Source organism: Leptinotarsa decemlineata, unplaced genomic scaffold (genome assembly GCF_025532065.1).
Source record: "Leptinotarsa decemlineata unplaced genomic scaffold, Ldec_3_MD MMD2_tig00000035_RagTag_RagTag, whole genome shotgun sequence".
In the NCBI taxonomy this organism is placed as follows: Eukaryota; Metazoa; Arthropoda; class Insecta; order Coleoptera; family Chrysomelidae; genus Leptinotarsa; species Leptinotarsa decemlineata.
Window position 1 is genome coordinate 25,219,131 of NW_027412540.1, and position 15,499 is coordinate 25,234,629.

The 15,499-nt window shown below is 35.8% G+C and overlaps 1 protein-coding gene across 7 annotated transcripts in view; it reads left to right on the plus strand.

Annotated features, from left to right (window-relative positions):
• PDZ-GEF (PDZ domain-containing guanine nucleotide exchange factor) overlaps positions 1–15,499 on the plus strand; it is a 294,638-nt gene that overhangs the window by 231,561 nt on the left and 47,578 nt on the right. For all 7 annotated transcript variants that reach the window (XM_074172118.1, XM_074172115.1, XM_074172119.1 and 4 more), the window contains one exon: positions 6,151–6,226. In XM_074172118.1, the coding sequence (XP_074028219.1) occupies positions 6,151–6,226 (76 nt within the window). The remainder of the gene's footprint in view (positions 1–6,150; positions 6,227–15,499) is intronic.

Sequence of the window (15,499 nt, forward strand, 5' to 3'; positions counted from 1 at the left end):
CGTGATCAAAGCAAGATCACACGCACATTTGCATCTCTTAGGTAAAATAAGCAAGCCTCCTTACGCTGGCCAATCAGATTTAACTGCAATCGGCTGGCGGAATCCATTATTATGTGTCTGAGTATTATATCACTTTTCAAATGAAACGTATCATTAACCTTCGTCTCGTATCTGCAAGTATTATTCACGATTTATTATCGATCACTAGTCATATGTAACGCAGAAAATCAAGTGTCGCGAAGAATATCTGCTATTTGTTATAGCCCAAGCAAATAAAATAAATATTTCATTTTATTTTCGTCCGTGGAACATCTAATCGAATTGAAACAAAATGAGAATATTTATGGAGATACTAAATTATTACACCAGTGTGTGAAACAAAATGAATGATTATTACCATAAATTTTCTGTATTTTTAAACAGTTTTTTGAAATTTCTGGTAATTAAACACTTTCTTGGCGAAATTTTCAAAATATATTTCCATTGCATATTCAAAAGTATTATCCACATATCCTTCCGTATAAATATGTGCTGAGGGTCACAAAAATTGGCATTCAAATGTTATTAGGTTTCAAAGATTCATAACGTTCAAGGTACTAATCCGATTGTAGAGGTTGTTTTGATATAAACGGGTAGAATTGAATTCTTCAGCAATACGATACTCACCTTAGATTGCCTCGTATACTCTAAATCCACGCCGTACTCGACAACCAAAATGAGTCCGGCAAAATTAATGTTCAATAGAAATTTTCGTTTCGTTTTGATAAACCAGGTGCCAGAAAAATTATTAAAATCGAGTTATTGTAGTTCAACAAAAAAAAAAGGTAATCTAGAGGTTTTTGAACCTGGTGAACACGTGACCGTTCGTGATCACAGGAAAAAATGTGTCGTCGAATGGATCAGAGCAATGGTAGTAAGAAAATAAAAAGTTATTCAGGTAGTTAAATTCCAGGTTTGGGTAACATTTGAGTGGAAAAACCATTTCAACCAAATTAAGAAGTTCCATGTGAGAGGCAAAAATTATTCATATTAAGTTATCTCATTAGAAGGTCTAAGATTAAAGTCATAGATATGCTCAAATATGAATAGTTGATGCTATCAACTCTGCTCAGTTTGTCCATTTTATTAACAGAAACATTAGATATTATTGTTCTGGGAGCTTATGGAAGTTTGTAACGAGGGTTGCCTTTTATTTTTCGAGATTAGAGAACAAAAACAAATATTAATTATCGAAAATCACTTTATTGTTTTTCAAAATATTCCCCAAGAAAATCTATACACTTTTGCATGTGTTTGAACCAATTGACGAAGCACTTTTGTCACGATTGAGTTATCTCCAAAACATGCATTCTAAATGCAGCAAACGCTTTTTCAGGTGTCGAAAAACGTTGACCTCTCAGTGCGGGAATAAAAAGAAGTCAATCGGTGCCAAGTCAGGACTATACGGCGGATGACTCATCAAATTGATGTTTTGAGTACTCAAAAATGCAGTTGTTTGAGCCGATGTGTGAGAGCTCGCATTGTCGTGTTGAAGAGTGATCCGTCTTCGGAGGTTGGTTTTCCCGATTTCTTAGATGACAACTGGCAAACAAATGATAGTATACCACTCAGAATTGACTGTTCTGCGTTGTTCTAGTGGTACGGTTGCGACATGTCCAGTTTTTTTTAAACAGGCGACCATTTGCTTGGAAGTGGTTCGTGCGTGAACAATTTTTATTGGATTTGGCTCTTGAAACACCCATACAGTCGACTGCTGTTTACTTTCGGGTTCATACGAGTAAATCCACGAATCATCACTTGTCACGATGTCATAGACGTGTTTCGAAGCACCGCGATCGTATTTTTTGAGCGTTTCCTTCGACCAATCGACACGAGCCTTTTTTTGAGCGATTGACAAATTGTGTGGGATCCAACGCGAACAAATTTTTTTTGGCAGTCAAATGTTTATGCAATATTGAGTGTATGCTGGTCCCACTAATGCCTAAGGTTGTCACAATCTCACGATAGGTCACATGACGATCTTGCAACATCAGTTCGCACACAGCATCATTGGTTTTCGGAACAACAACTGATTTTGGACGACCTTCACGAAATTCGTATTGGAGTGAACTACGACCACGATTGAATTCACCATACCATCGATAAACACTGGTCCTTGATGGAGCTTCATCGCCAAAAATTGAATTAAGTTCATCCATGCACTGTTGCTGAGTTAATCCACATCGAAATTTCTAAAAAATAATCGCACGGAAATTTTCACGATTCAATTCCTTTTTTAGGCCGAGAAGAATCTTTCAAGTTACTGTAAACAACACAAATAGCGCAGTTGCAACACTAGGGTTGCGAAGTCCCGAAACATAAAAGGCAACTTGGCTTCTACAGTCTACAGTCATTCCATGGTGTGGATTTAAACCACCTGGAACCTCTCTTCTCTGAGCTTCAAGTACTGGAGCCGCTTTTACATTGCTTCAGTACTTGGGCTGCTGTCCCACTCTTGGTGTTTTATACATTCCTACATATGCCTCCTCTTACTTCAAAAATGAAATTATCCACTGTTTAATAGGCATATTTCCACGATTTTCTCCACCCTGAATACTTTGCATCATGTTCTCTGCACATACAATTCTTTCCGTTTTGTGTAAATATAGTATTTACTTCTTGGCATCTTGTAAAAGTAAAGGGTGTATGATCTACGTCGTCTTCTGTGGGACAATACATATAATTTGGGGATTCAGCTCTCCTGCGCATGTAGAGGTATTTGCCGAAAGTTCCCTGGAAAGGAGATAGTCCACTTCACCAAAAGGTCTATTGATCCAGACCTGCATATCTGGTATTGGGGAGTATGTCCATCTTCCAAGAATTCCCCCTTTCCATTTTTTTACCAGCTGGGTATAAGGTTTACTCTTGCGTTCGATTTCAGCGAAGCTGAATATCGTATTTTCCTCTAGCTAGCTTGCAGTTCTATTAGAGAAATTGCCACTATTAGAGAAATTGCCGATATTGTTTGGTATGCGCTGCATATCCTTATCGCCAGTTGTCTGTGTATTTGGGTTAGTTTCAGAAGAAGCTTTTTGTAAGTGAGGCTGTGTACCAGCAAGGTGAACCAAAGACCATCTGGGAGTGTAACACGCTGGAGATGACTAAGGGTTTCGATGCCTTGGGGCAGCGCTTCTCCCTATTGGTTCCATCTGTCCCAACTGTTTCTGCTTTACGCTTCTGCAATGTTGGTCTTGGTGAAAGATCTCTCTGATAGATTTTCTGGATTTTTCGCTGCTATGGTTCTCTATTCCGTGTGTTGTCCCAATTTAAAACATTAGATTTTGAATTTAAAGGCTCCTGAACTTGATCGATATTCTATGAGACCGTCCTTTCCTTTCGCCGGGGTAAATGCTTTGAGGTGAACCAGTCCAAGACTGTAGAATAATTAATGGAAACTTCAATAATTATATCACTGTTCATGATTTTAGCATCTTTCCTCGATTGAAAACTGAATTCGCATTGCCTGGTCTATGCTGCTGGCCTATTGTGTGTTGATATCTTGCGGAAACAACTTGACGTCACGTTTCTCAAAGCGCTAGCTTACCGGATATGTTGGAATCGTCGTATCTTTGAGGAGCATGTTTACACAAATGACACACTACTAGATGCATCTTATACGAATATTTTCACACTTTTGTTTTCAGGGCGCACATGAAAGCTTGACGTCACTGAAAAGGAAATAATTATGTGAATGTACTCGAGAAGTAATCTCTTAGCTCTTTGCAATCCTTGAAAAAATCTACATGGGCATATGGTAGTCGTGGTATGACGTCATTGATACTATCCAGGTTGGCTTATGTTTCTCTGGATATAATAAATGATCTGTTTTCCAGATAATGAATGCATTCTTCTTGATCATTGATCCAAATTTTCGGTAAACATAAAAAGTTACTAACGATTGAAAATTGAAGGAATGATCGACAACATACGAAAGTATACATTACAAATTGAATTTTTTTAGTCATTACTAAAGTCATTACTGAATTAATTGAGTGATCAAGCAGTAAACACTCCTATGAGGATTTTGACAGTGATGTGTATTTCACTTTGATTATAATTACATTTTTTTTGTAATGTTGTACAAGTTTGTTTCGAAAGATTTTAGTATTTTCAAAACAGTGAATGATACAAAAATATTTAATGATAATTACCGTAGTTTCATGCCTGAATGTTATACCATAATTCATTTCCAGCTAAAATGTAATAATGAGACCAATTTGGGAAAAAATGCAGTTTAAAGTCATGTTAATATGGAAACGTCCGAAAAATTTGAGTTCTTTTTCAAGGACAAAACACAAGCACTACAGAAAAATTCTTAAGGCGCTCTAACAGCGGTGCCTGTACGAAAGTAGCGATTGACATCGGATTTGAATCGCTGAAGATTGAATTCATTTGGAAAAACGTTTTTACGAAATTCATTCCACATGATCACAGTTCATGTGAAGTTCGAGTTCTTAAACAGTGAAGTTCGAGGTGTACTGAGTTGAACCTCAAAACGATGAGCAGCCACAGTCCGTCGCATATTTCTGATATGTACCGCTTTTGGTGGAAGCAAATGTGTCAAGTCACTTGAACACCTTCCTTGGAAGTATCTCTAGAAGAGAGGCAAATCTCCAACCCTTCTTCGATGTTCCAGGCTATCAAGGTTTCAAGTGATGTTCGCGTCTCCAATCAGGCGGATGGCTCTTTTCTGGATGGAATCCAGCAGCGTCAGGGTATGCTCAGGGAGTTTTTTGATTGGAAGTATCATGTTGACTTCAAATTCTCATATAACTTCGAACGATATGATCGGATAATGTAAAGTTACTTATGTCACTATCATATGAAAAGTTCAAGCTAACAATGTTCCGAATAATAGATAGTAATGAATATTTAAGAGATTCCCATGGATCAATATTATTTTATGGTTAATTGACTAGTGAATATTCGAGAAAAACTGCTTTGTTGCATTGCTATATATGCCAATAACATCTGATTTCTATTATATTCATCAAATTTTGAAGTTACTTCGGTAACTGTGATGTTATATCCCTTCAAATGGCAGACAAATAATTTGAAAGAAATTGTTTCAGTAGAACATGTCACATTCATAAATCATCTCTGTTGAATTCGATATTTCCAAATTATGGGGGCGAATCAAACAATGGAGAATGTTCCTCAATTTGGGTTATTACAGCAAATGCAAGTTTGAACAAAATAAAGTCGAGTTTAATTCCTGAGTTTTTCAAATTCACTTCGAAAAGTATTCAAATTGGTGTTTCAAATGTTGGGTTTTAATTTTTAAAGCGATTTGTTTCTAATTCACATATTGGCAACAGCGCCTATATCAAATTGAAATAATTTATACGTACCTAGATATTCTACTTTAAAAAAGGAAAATTATCTTTATGAATCAACAATTAAGGCAAAATATAAATTACCACCTTCACAAGCCACGTAAACAACAGTTGTTCTGTTATTTATTTATAAAGAGGGAGATAGGTTAGGTGCACAAAATGTCATGTCACAGAATGTCTCGGAACTTGGAACAAAAGTAAACAGAACAGCACGCCTCTGAAATATGTCATCTTTGTTTGTCTCATACAGGTAACAGATTCATTGTCCTTTATTAGCTATAACCGATGTTGCCAAATGGTGAAATAGAAACGAATCCCTTTAAATGTTAAATACATTATTTCATTCCTCTTTTTTAAGTATTTGAATAATTTTTTAAAGAAAAAGGTTGAAATGATAAGTTTAAAATGCGTTGTTTTAGAACTCTTTTATGAAAACTACTTGATTTTCGTCAGGAAAACCATTCCCCATTCCGAACCAATTCAGAGGTGTCCTTGGTTCTAATGGAATATGATTTGAAATTTAGGAAAACACCCATTACTAAAAAGAGACCAAAAATAAAAATTTGTAAAAAAGTCTCTATCGATCGATACACTATGTCACAGTAAAAATAATATTTATTGAGATATGTAGCTACAAAAACATTTTTGAAACAACATAATTCTATAAAATATACTTGTCTACTTCAATTTAATAGTCGAAGTCGATAATAATAATTTCGATAATATTAATGTTTTTTCTATTGAAACTCACTTGAAATTTTATTTTATCTTTCAGTTTTGGAAAGAGAACTGGCGGCAGTGCCCGACGGCAGAACGAATGTTTCGTCCTGGAACCGTCAGAGATGATTGTGGTAAGTTTTAACTTTTTATATCATCAATTCGATTGAAACTAAAAAAAAGGAAATGTACATTCTAATAATTATGTAATAACTATTTCGGTTGGACAATTTCCACAACGATAGAAGAAAAATTTTGGGTGAGTTTACAACGTTAGGTAATTTCCAGAAATAGGAGTTGGAACTTGCTGTGAATATTGATATCATTGAGACAGTACAATTTGAAGGATTGAATTTGTAGTTCAAAAATACAACTGGACACAAATTTAAAAACATTAACTAATAGATTTTTCTTGTCCTTTTCGGAAATAGGCTGAACGCGAGCAACCTTCCAACAAGAAGAAAAAATCCCTTCCTTGTGAAATAGGTTGAAAAGTCTGCAAAATACTGGTGCGAGTTCATTTGCGCAATTTTTGAGTACGATGACGAGCACTTCATCAGGACCAGTGGCTTTATTGATATTGAGCTGTTTCAAAATTCGCCAGACTAGACGTTGAATATTACTGGAGGTTTTTCCCCAACACCAAATCGTTATTTTCAACACCTCGACACGTGTTTCGATCACCAAGTGATCATCTTCAAAGAGATAGTTTAATCTTCCTCTTTGGTTCCAAAGGTTCTAAACACTGCATCATAAGTAAAAAGACTAGACGTTGTCGGAAAAATATTTCCGGCATTATGGATTCTATTGTGGGAATAGAGTGTAGTGTCCATAAAAACGACTTTGGAGTGGGACGCAAATTGTTCAGCTAGTAGATATGCTTTTTCTATGGCTGTTGTTGCAATTGAACCATCCGCTTGTGTTTTGATTAACAGGTTTAGCTATCGACCAGAAGGATCTAGACCCATTGAGATTGGCAAGCATATTATTCCTAATTTTCCGATTGTCTATTGTAAGTGGTTCCACTGTAATTCAACAGCATAAAGATTGTAACGACAGTGGCTACATCTTCTGCTGCTCTTGTCTAAGCTTTCCAGATGAAATTTGACGATAACATTTAGTTCACCTCTAAAACTTTCTGTTGGAGAAGTGCTTTGCACTTCGAACACATCGGTTTTTCGTTTTTTCATCTCCATCCAATTTTTATTCTTTTGTAACGGAATCCATTGTGACAGTCTCGATCTGTTGATGAGTTAAAAAGTTGAAAGTGAGAAAAAAATCGCAAAAGAAAATTATCGATGAGTACTGTACACGAAACTGCTCCACTTAATCATCATGATTAAGTTTTAATAATCTCCTGGTGATGCCTATTTGGTTGCCGAAAACGCGCATCGAGAAACAGTATTTTCGTTCTGCTAATGGAGACCTAACCTAACTTAACAAATTATTATCATTAGATGAATGAGTGATAATCATCTTCTCATTGAAACAAAAACACTGTTCATCAACGCGCGTTTAGCATTATCACGAGGTGATTAATTCTCGATTATCTCCTGATGATGCTAACTAGGATATCGAAACGCGCGTCGAGGGTCAGTATTTTTGTTCTGGCGAGGGAAACCTAACTAAGTTAGTATTATCAGAAGATGAATAAGTGATAATCTCCTTATCAGAACAAAAATACTCATTCTTGCGTTTAGCGTCATCCGGAGGTGTTGTTAACTGTTAGCTTTGAATAATTTTCTCTTTTAATCAGCTATTGTTATTTTGTTTTATTGACTATTTATTTCTTTTTCTTCTTCAATAATTGAAAATAGATATGTCGTAGATTCGCTTGGTAAGTCTACGTGTAGGAGGATGAGCATTATCTTTTGAAATTCCTTATCAGAACCGCATCCTCTGTACGTATTACTCCGTCATTTCCCGATTTCCAAGATTTGTAATGTATAATTATAAATTGTGTACATTTTAGGAAATCACAATGCGGTAACACCCGCAATTATTTTCAGAATGGAAAACTTTTTGTATACCTTCTCATATCACTTCCTTCCGTTTTCCTGCTGCCGACTAGTTTGTCTTTAGATACAGTATACGTATATATAAAGAAATGAGTTCTTTGACCTGGTAGTACGACAAAAGTGTATATAATTGTGATTAGTTAATGATAGAGAGGGGCGTTAATGTAATATTCTAGTTTTTGAAGGATGGGATGGTGAAATAAGTGAACTCTTTTTTCTTTTTTCTCTTCTAGCTTTCGAGCTTTTCTTTATTGGCTGTTCATTAGAAACTCTACAATGAATTGATTTTAATATTGATTTGACACATTGTAAAACGTGTGAAACTTACGAAAGTGAGGTTACCGAGAGTTGTAAAGGGATTCCAGATGAAAATTTTGATAGCTTGGACTTTCATTTTCATTATTGTAATTATCGGTTTCGAACCGTGAGATCTTTCATCATCTTCTACAAGAAACGGTGTTCGAAACAGTTCAGTACGTCACAACTGCTGCTCTTATTCATTCGTTTGAAGTTATTTCATTCATTCGTGATCGCATTGAAGCACGAGAGCTGGATAACATTCCATGCTTATCAATTCTTCGATAAGTTTGTGCGTCAACGAACGGCGCCAATGGCTCGGTTGGCATGGATGAAGTATGATAAAAAGAAATATGTTGTTTATGAAATGGCGAGTATCCTCCCACGAAAATCTCAATTGAAAATCAGTATATTGTTACCCGAGTAATAAACACGGTCTGAATGTGATTATTCATTCATTATTTATTGATGTTCCAGAGGAAAACAATCACTTCTTTGATTGACGACTTGTTTATTTTGTGAAAATTCATGTTCACTGAGGATACACTATAAAACCTATAAAAAAACACTTTTCTCAAAATAACCACCACTGAACCATCAACGTCACCCATATTTTTAAAAATAAGGTGAATGTTTCGCAGGCTACCTACATTCGATTACCGATTGTTCAATTTTTTTATGTTGGTACAGATTGGGCCAAATTAGACACATTTAAAAGAAACTCCTGTTTTTAAATTAGATAGTTGAAAACTGGCGACTGTGTCTGAGGGTCAACTTTTATGACAAACTTAATTGTAAAAACCGCACATCGATATCTACCATCGTTTTTGAGTTTCAGCATGTTGCTGTAACTTCCTGTCAAAAATTTCTTGTTTCTATGAAAACATTTCCAAAGCATTTATTCACGTAGAATTCAGTGGTTTATAAAACTTATTTGCAAACCACCTATTAGCAGAAGGACATGAGTTCAATCATGAATACGATGTGTTACATTTAGAAGAGAAGAGTTTGAAACTCAATCTTCTAGAATGTTTAGAAATCAATAGATTCAGGAATTCGAGTAATTTACTGAATGATCAATTAGAATTAAATAACTCTCCGTTACTGAATATACATAAGCTCAGGTAATTAAATTCATTATAAACTTAGGTAAAAAAACAGATACTTGAAAGACGTATTCTAAAAACACTTTATTGTGTGATTATCACTAGATAGTTTTACAAAAACGCAACTCGTGTTTCGCCATACAATGGCTTCCTCGGGCGTGTCTTAAGAAATATCAAGCGCAACAGCTCTTGACTCTCCATGTTTCTCCATTGCGTTAATCCAAATATGGTTGTCATACGATTGAAAGTCGCCTGTTTCAGAAAGCCATATTGATGATCGCTCAAGATTTTGAAGCATTACATACAGGGTATAACTGAATAAGTGTAAAACATTTAAGGATGTGATTCCTCATCGGAAAAATTTATTTATTGTTATTTTGTAGTTAGTACCTGCATTGAACGATTAAATGGTAATAAACAAAACTAATTTATTAATAACAAAACACACAACATGTAGAAATCATAGTGAATGTTCAATATGTCTACCTTCAGACATTACGCATGCGTCCAGACGTCGGCGCATTGAGTCACGTATTCGCTCAAATATTCCTGGAGTCTCTCTGATTACCCTGCACGCATCGATGATGCGGTTTCTTAAGTCCTCTACATCGCGAACAGGAGTACGATAAACCAAATGCTGTAAATGTTCTTGATGGTTAGTTTCGACAATAGCGTGAGGGTTTTCATCAGCCTATATGTGGTAATTATGAAAATTAATAATCTTGTCCGGAGAAAGACTACTCTGTGAATTCTATCGTCTTCAGAAAGTCACAATTTCTTCTAATCGTTTCCAGCGTCATATGATCAACATTTAGCTGGAAAGCAATCTTTCTAGTACTGGTAGTAGGTTGTTCTTCAATCGAATTAAGTACTGGTTCCTCAAGCTGTGGTGTTCGTACTTCTCGATGGCGACCACAATACTGCGTTCTTTTGTCGAATATACCATATTCTCGTAATCGTTGATGAAGTCGAGCCAATATTCTATGTGAAGGATGCTGCCGTTGAAGATACATTTCAGCATTCTTCTAGAAGCTTCTAACCCATTTCCCTGCGACAGACCGTAAACGTAATGCATATCAGTCATTTCCTCATTTGTGTATGCCATTTTGAAAACAAGTGAATTATTAAAGTAACAAATTAAGAAGAGAACAACAACACACAATTAGTATTAATTCAATTTCGAAAATTCAAAAACTGACAGCGTCATACCAATTTAATTGTCACTATCGCTAATAGCGACCTACTAGATAGATTAGTTTCGTATTTTCGCATTTATGACGATGTATCTCTGTAGTTGTTCCTAAAATAATTTTTCGCTGCGAACTGGTTTATTTTGGGCAAAAAACTCAAGAAACATTTTTTATTTAGAATGAAACAGATGGTTAACAAATAATAAGACATAAAGTTACATTGGAAATAAATGTTAGGGGTTGCGTTTTCCACCCCTTACAACCATGCGGTAAAACCAAATAAATTTCTGGCTAAGTGTATTTTTGGTAGTACAAAACATCAGGTTAATTTGAATATTGTAACTTTTTTAGTGCTTGTGAAAAAAATTGTTATTCAAATTTTATGTACCTCCTTTAAGGGGCTGTATCTTAACAAGGGATTTTTCAATGAAATTTCTTCATATGAAAGATCCTATCTGTTTTCGATGAGGAATCATCTTCTTAAATGTTTGACACTTATTTAGTTACACCCTGTATATTTGAGGATGTTGTGGTTTGCGGCTTTCTCCATGATTTTTGATATTACTGATAGCAAAGCGACTGGGTTTATAGTTATTTGCAAGTTTTTTCTTGCTTTATTTGGAAATAGGCTGAACGCGACCAATCTTCCAAGAAGAAGAAAATAACCCTTTCTTATAGGACAGGTTGAAGAGTCTCCGTCAGGACGAGATGCCTTATATTAATTAATATAAAGGTGTTTCAAAATTCGCCTGACTAGGCGTTGTCGAAAAGTAATTTCCGGCATTGTGGATTCTAGTGTGGTAATACTGAGTGGTGCCTTCCACAGAATCAATAATTATTGATGAAAAACTATTTTTAATGAGACACCCTGTATATTGCTGCATATTTCAATTGAGCTCAAAATTACCCTTCCAAAAATATTGCACACTTGATGTTTTGCTAGTGTTATCTTAGGTTTTTTCATGTAGACTTTGGGAATAATTTACAGTCCTGCTTGAGTAAGATATTGTATAGCGAATCACTTGTCGCGATTTTAAAAACCTATCATAGTGAATATCACAATAAACCATTTCAGTAAAAAAGCATTTGTTAGTGAATTGGGTATTTTCGCTGCCATTTTAAAGGTCGCGTATATTAAAAAAAAAAATCGAATATAAAACATATCCGTAGCTACTCTTCCAGAAAATCTAATGAACACCCAAAATTGATTGTATTGCCGCTCTTGCGTGAAACCTTACTAATTATTTTCATCCGCTGTTTTCGATTCACCCCAGATTTCCAACCCCTGCGTTTGTTAATTGCTTCCCGCTTTCGTCATTCCACTTATACTTGTTGCTCTGAAAAAGCTTACGGATGGTTTCTCTACGTTCGCAGCTGAATGTTAATGATAAAAGACGTCATAACTTTGTTGTCCAACTCGACTCCCGAGTTACTGTGTGCGCTTCTCCATTGAAGTTTATTATTTCAGTTTACCGTAGCAATTGGGGTATGAAATATTGACGTGCGTGGACCAATGTTTGAATAAGGTATTGTCGTTATAAGTCGGTTTGGTGCTGTGTTCACTCACCAAATCGACCACCGTGTTAGTCGGTGGTTCAAGCCCTAGTCTGAACGATCGATTTTCACTTGCTATCGTACCCGTGTTAAGAATCACACGTTAAAAGGTAAGGCCTCGTTAATCCTTAGCTCGCACAAATTTCGATCTGTCGGCTGTCGTTCGTAGGAGTGCGACAACTGGAAAGACATATTTCAAACATTTTTTAATGTATATCGGATATGTACAAGACACTGCGGAAGATATGGAGTGGTAATTAAATGTGTAAATTATTTAAATTTTTTCAGTCCGTTAAGATCAAGATAAGTCGTTCTCACATTCATGGTAGTCAAAGCGGAATAATTAAAAGCAAGAAAATTCCCACCGAATTGAATATTTTTGGTGGAAAAGATTTGATAATCCATGTACAAGCATCACAATACAGGGCTTTTCATGATGAGCGTTAATTAGCCGTTTCTGACAAACTATTTAACGGATCAACCTGAAAATTTCACAGTATGCATAAATCAATATAACCTACACGCCTAAAATATTTCAGACGAAGCGACGTTGTCGCTTCTACTATAAAGTAGCGGCTTCTTTGATGTTTCAAATGGAACATCCCGTATATAATATCATATTATGATTCATTATCACTATTATCTGAACAAAGTTAATCTAAAATTGGACGTAGAGCTCAAAAATGTTGAAATATACAGGGTGTTCCATTTGAAAAAATTGAGTTCCACTCATTTTTTCATGAGATCAAAGTATCTGCATTTTTTGAAGACCCTGTATGAGGCAAATGAAAATATGACTCGGAGTGAAGATCCTCATAGTATCACTCCACTCCATTTCAAATTTGATCGTTTTAGTGCAAGAGAGTTCAAGATTATCAGCATTTATAAAAGTTCATGTTTGATAAAAAAAATATCGAAATTAATTTATATCTTCTAAACGGTAATATAAAGGTATAGGAAAATAGTATATGAATTTGTTGACAAAGTAATAATGAATCATAAAATGATATTATATACGGGGTGTTCCATTTGAAAAATCAAAGAAGCCGCTACTTTATAGTAGAAGCGACAACGCCGCTTCGTCTAAAATATTTTAGGCGTGTAGGTCATATTGACTTATGCATACTGTGGAATTTTCAGGTTGATCCGTTGAATAGTTTGCCAGAAACGGCTAATTAACGCTCATCATGAAAAGCCCTGTATAAATGAATCGCGTTCACCTCGAAAGTAATTGAAAATATTAGCATAATATTATACTAATATAATTCCCTTATCTCTCCTCAGTCTCTAAAGTCATTTGTGTTATCAGTGCTATTAGACAAAAAGTCTGACTGAAATTACGAAAAATCCTTCACTGAAAGTTCGCAAACCTTAAGTTTTTACATAAGAAAAATGTTAACATCTTATTTTCCCCCAAATATGTCTACTTTACCAAACCTTCACTCTCTCTCTCTCTCTTTACTTGCAATGGCTGTTACTTCCCATTCGGGCAGTCTCCTTCTGTCGATAACAGAAGCTTAGTCGGGAGACGCAGCGGTCTTGCTCAAAGCAATGCTGTCAACCTTTTTTCTGTCAGTTTTTCTTTTAGAAAAACACCATTATTTACTTTCGCCTCTTTCAAGAGAGACCTTCGAATTATTACACATACTTGGCCCCCTTTACGTGGCTATCTAAACCACTCCGGCCTGGATACCGGCGTGAATAAAGGGAGCCCTAACTTCATATTTTGACACACTTTTCACATCTTTCGCATCTTGTTTGATTTTGTTCAAAGGACAATCACAACACAAGTAAAAGATCCGCAATAGCACATGGCAACCGAGTACCTTCTTTGTGGACGGACATTATCGGTACGTCCGTCCACTACCACGGCTACCACGGAAATCTCAACAAACCTTGTGAACCAGGTATAATGAGTAATTTGATCGATTTTTTATCAGAGCCAGAGTACATTTAAGAGTAATAATTGAGAACTGTTTGGCATGCTTAGTTTGTTGGTGAGAGGCTGCTGTCGAAAAAATTGGATCAAAGAATTTACATAAAATTTTGTGTAAAAAATGGAATTGTTGAGTGAAGAAAATTGTTATGAAGATTCGTCGAATCACTATTAAAGCAGTTGCTGAGGATGTGGTCATATCGTTTGGCACGTGCCATGCTGGCACAAGTGTATTATATCTGAGGGGGACTACTTCGAAGGGGACAAAAAAGAATAAATATTTTTTGAGAAAAATTAAAAATCACCTTATATTTTGATCAGACCTCGTATGTTCTCACTAAGAATTGACACACCTGGTAGGTGGGAGCCCTTTGAGTTATTTAATAGAAATACGTTATTTTATTGTTTCTGTTGAATTAAAACTCTGTAATTTTCCCCTGGCAGTGCTCTATATTCTCTACAATATAGGGTAAAAGGTCGTGGGTCACTGGCAGTTCATCGGTTCGTTGCTAGGTAACTTATTAGGAAATCCTTCGCATTACTCTGCCTACCTGTTTCTGGCAGATGGAATAGGAAATACAGTTTCGAGAAGTCTCAGATTGGCTCGCATCGTAGCGGAATATTACTTTTGACAGTAAAATAAAAGAATATCAGACATATATAGTTTCACCAGAGACGTGGTTTTTGTCTGGAGTTTGTATATGGTTATACGGGCCGTTTTTTCAAAAGCTGATACTACTATTGTCATCTTGGAAACTGCAAGACCTCGGTTACATTGAAGAAAAGTTTCCTATTTTGGGGAACTAGAATAATCTATCTTCAGATTGAAAACATCAGTGGTTGTTTTTGAAATGTACGTTAAAAATTAAAATTGTCGGATTTTTTTTTTGGCTCTACCGCCTCCATTTCGAATGATACAAAAAAAGAGAAAACCTTTCAATACTGTTATAGTATTATAGGTTTCCAGATGTTGTGTATTTCTACGCAACATTTAGCTTGGCTAAATGCATCGTTGGACAATATATATTCCGCTTCTTTGAACTTCCTCTTTAATCAGTGTTCTTCCTTGTGGATGACCTCAGCTTGGGACTACTTGATGTTATGTTGATGAGTCCAAACATGCTCTGCTATTTGCTCGGCAATGCCGACATTCAGTGGTCTCTTTGTTTCACCGATAATGTATTTGCCGCACTCACAGGGTATCTGGTAGATGCAATTCTTGGAATCGCAGTCCGCGTTTGGTGGTCTTGTTTTCGTGAGGCTGCTACGGATGGTGTTTCCGTATCTGAAGTAGGTTCTGATGTTG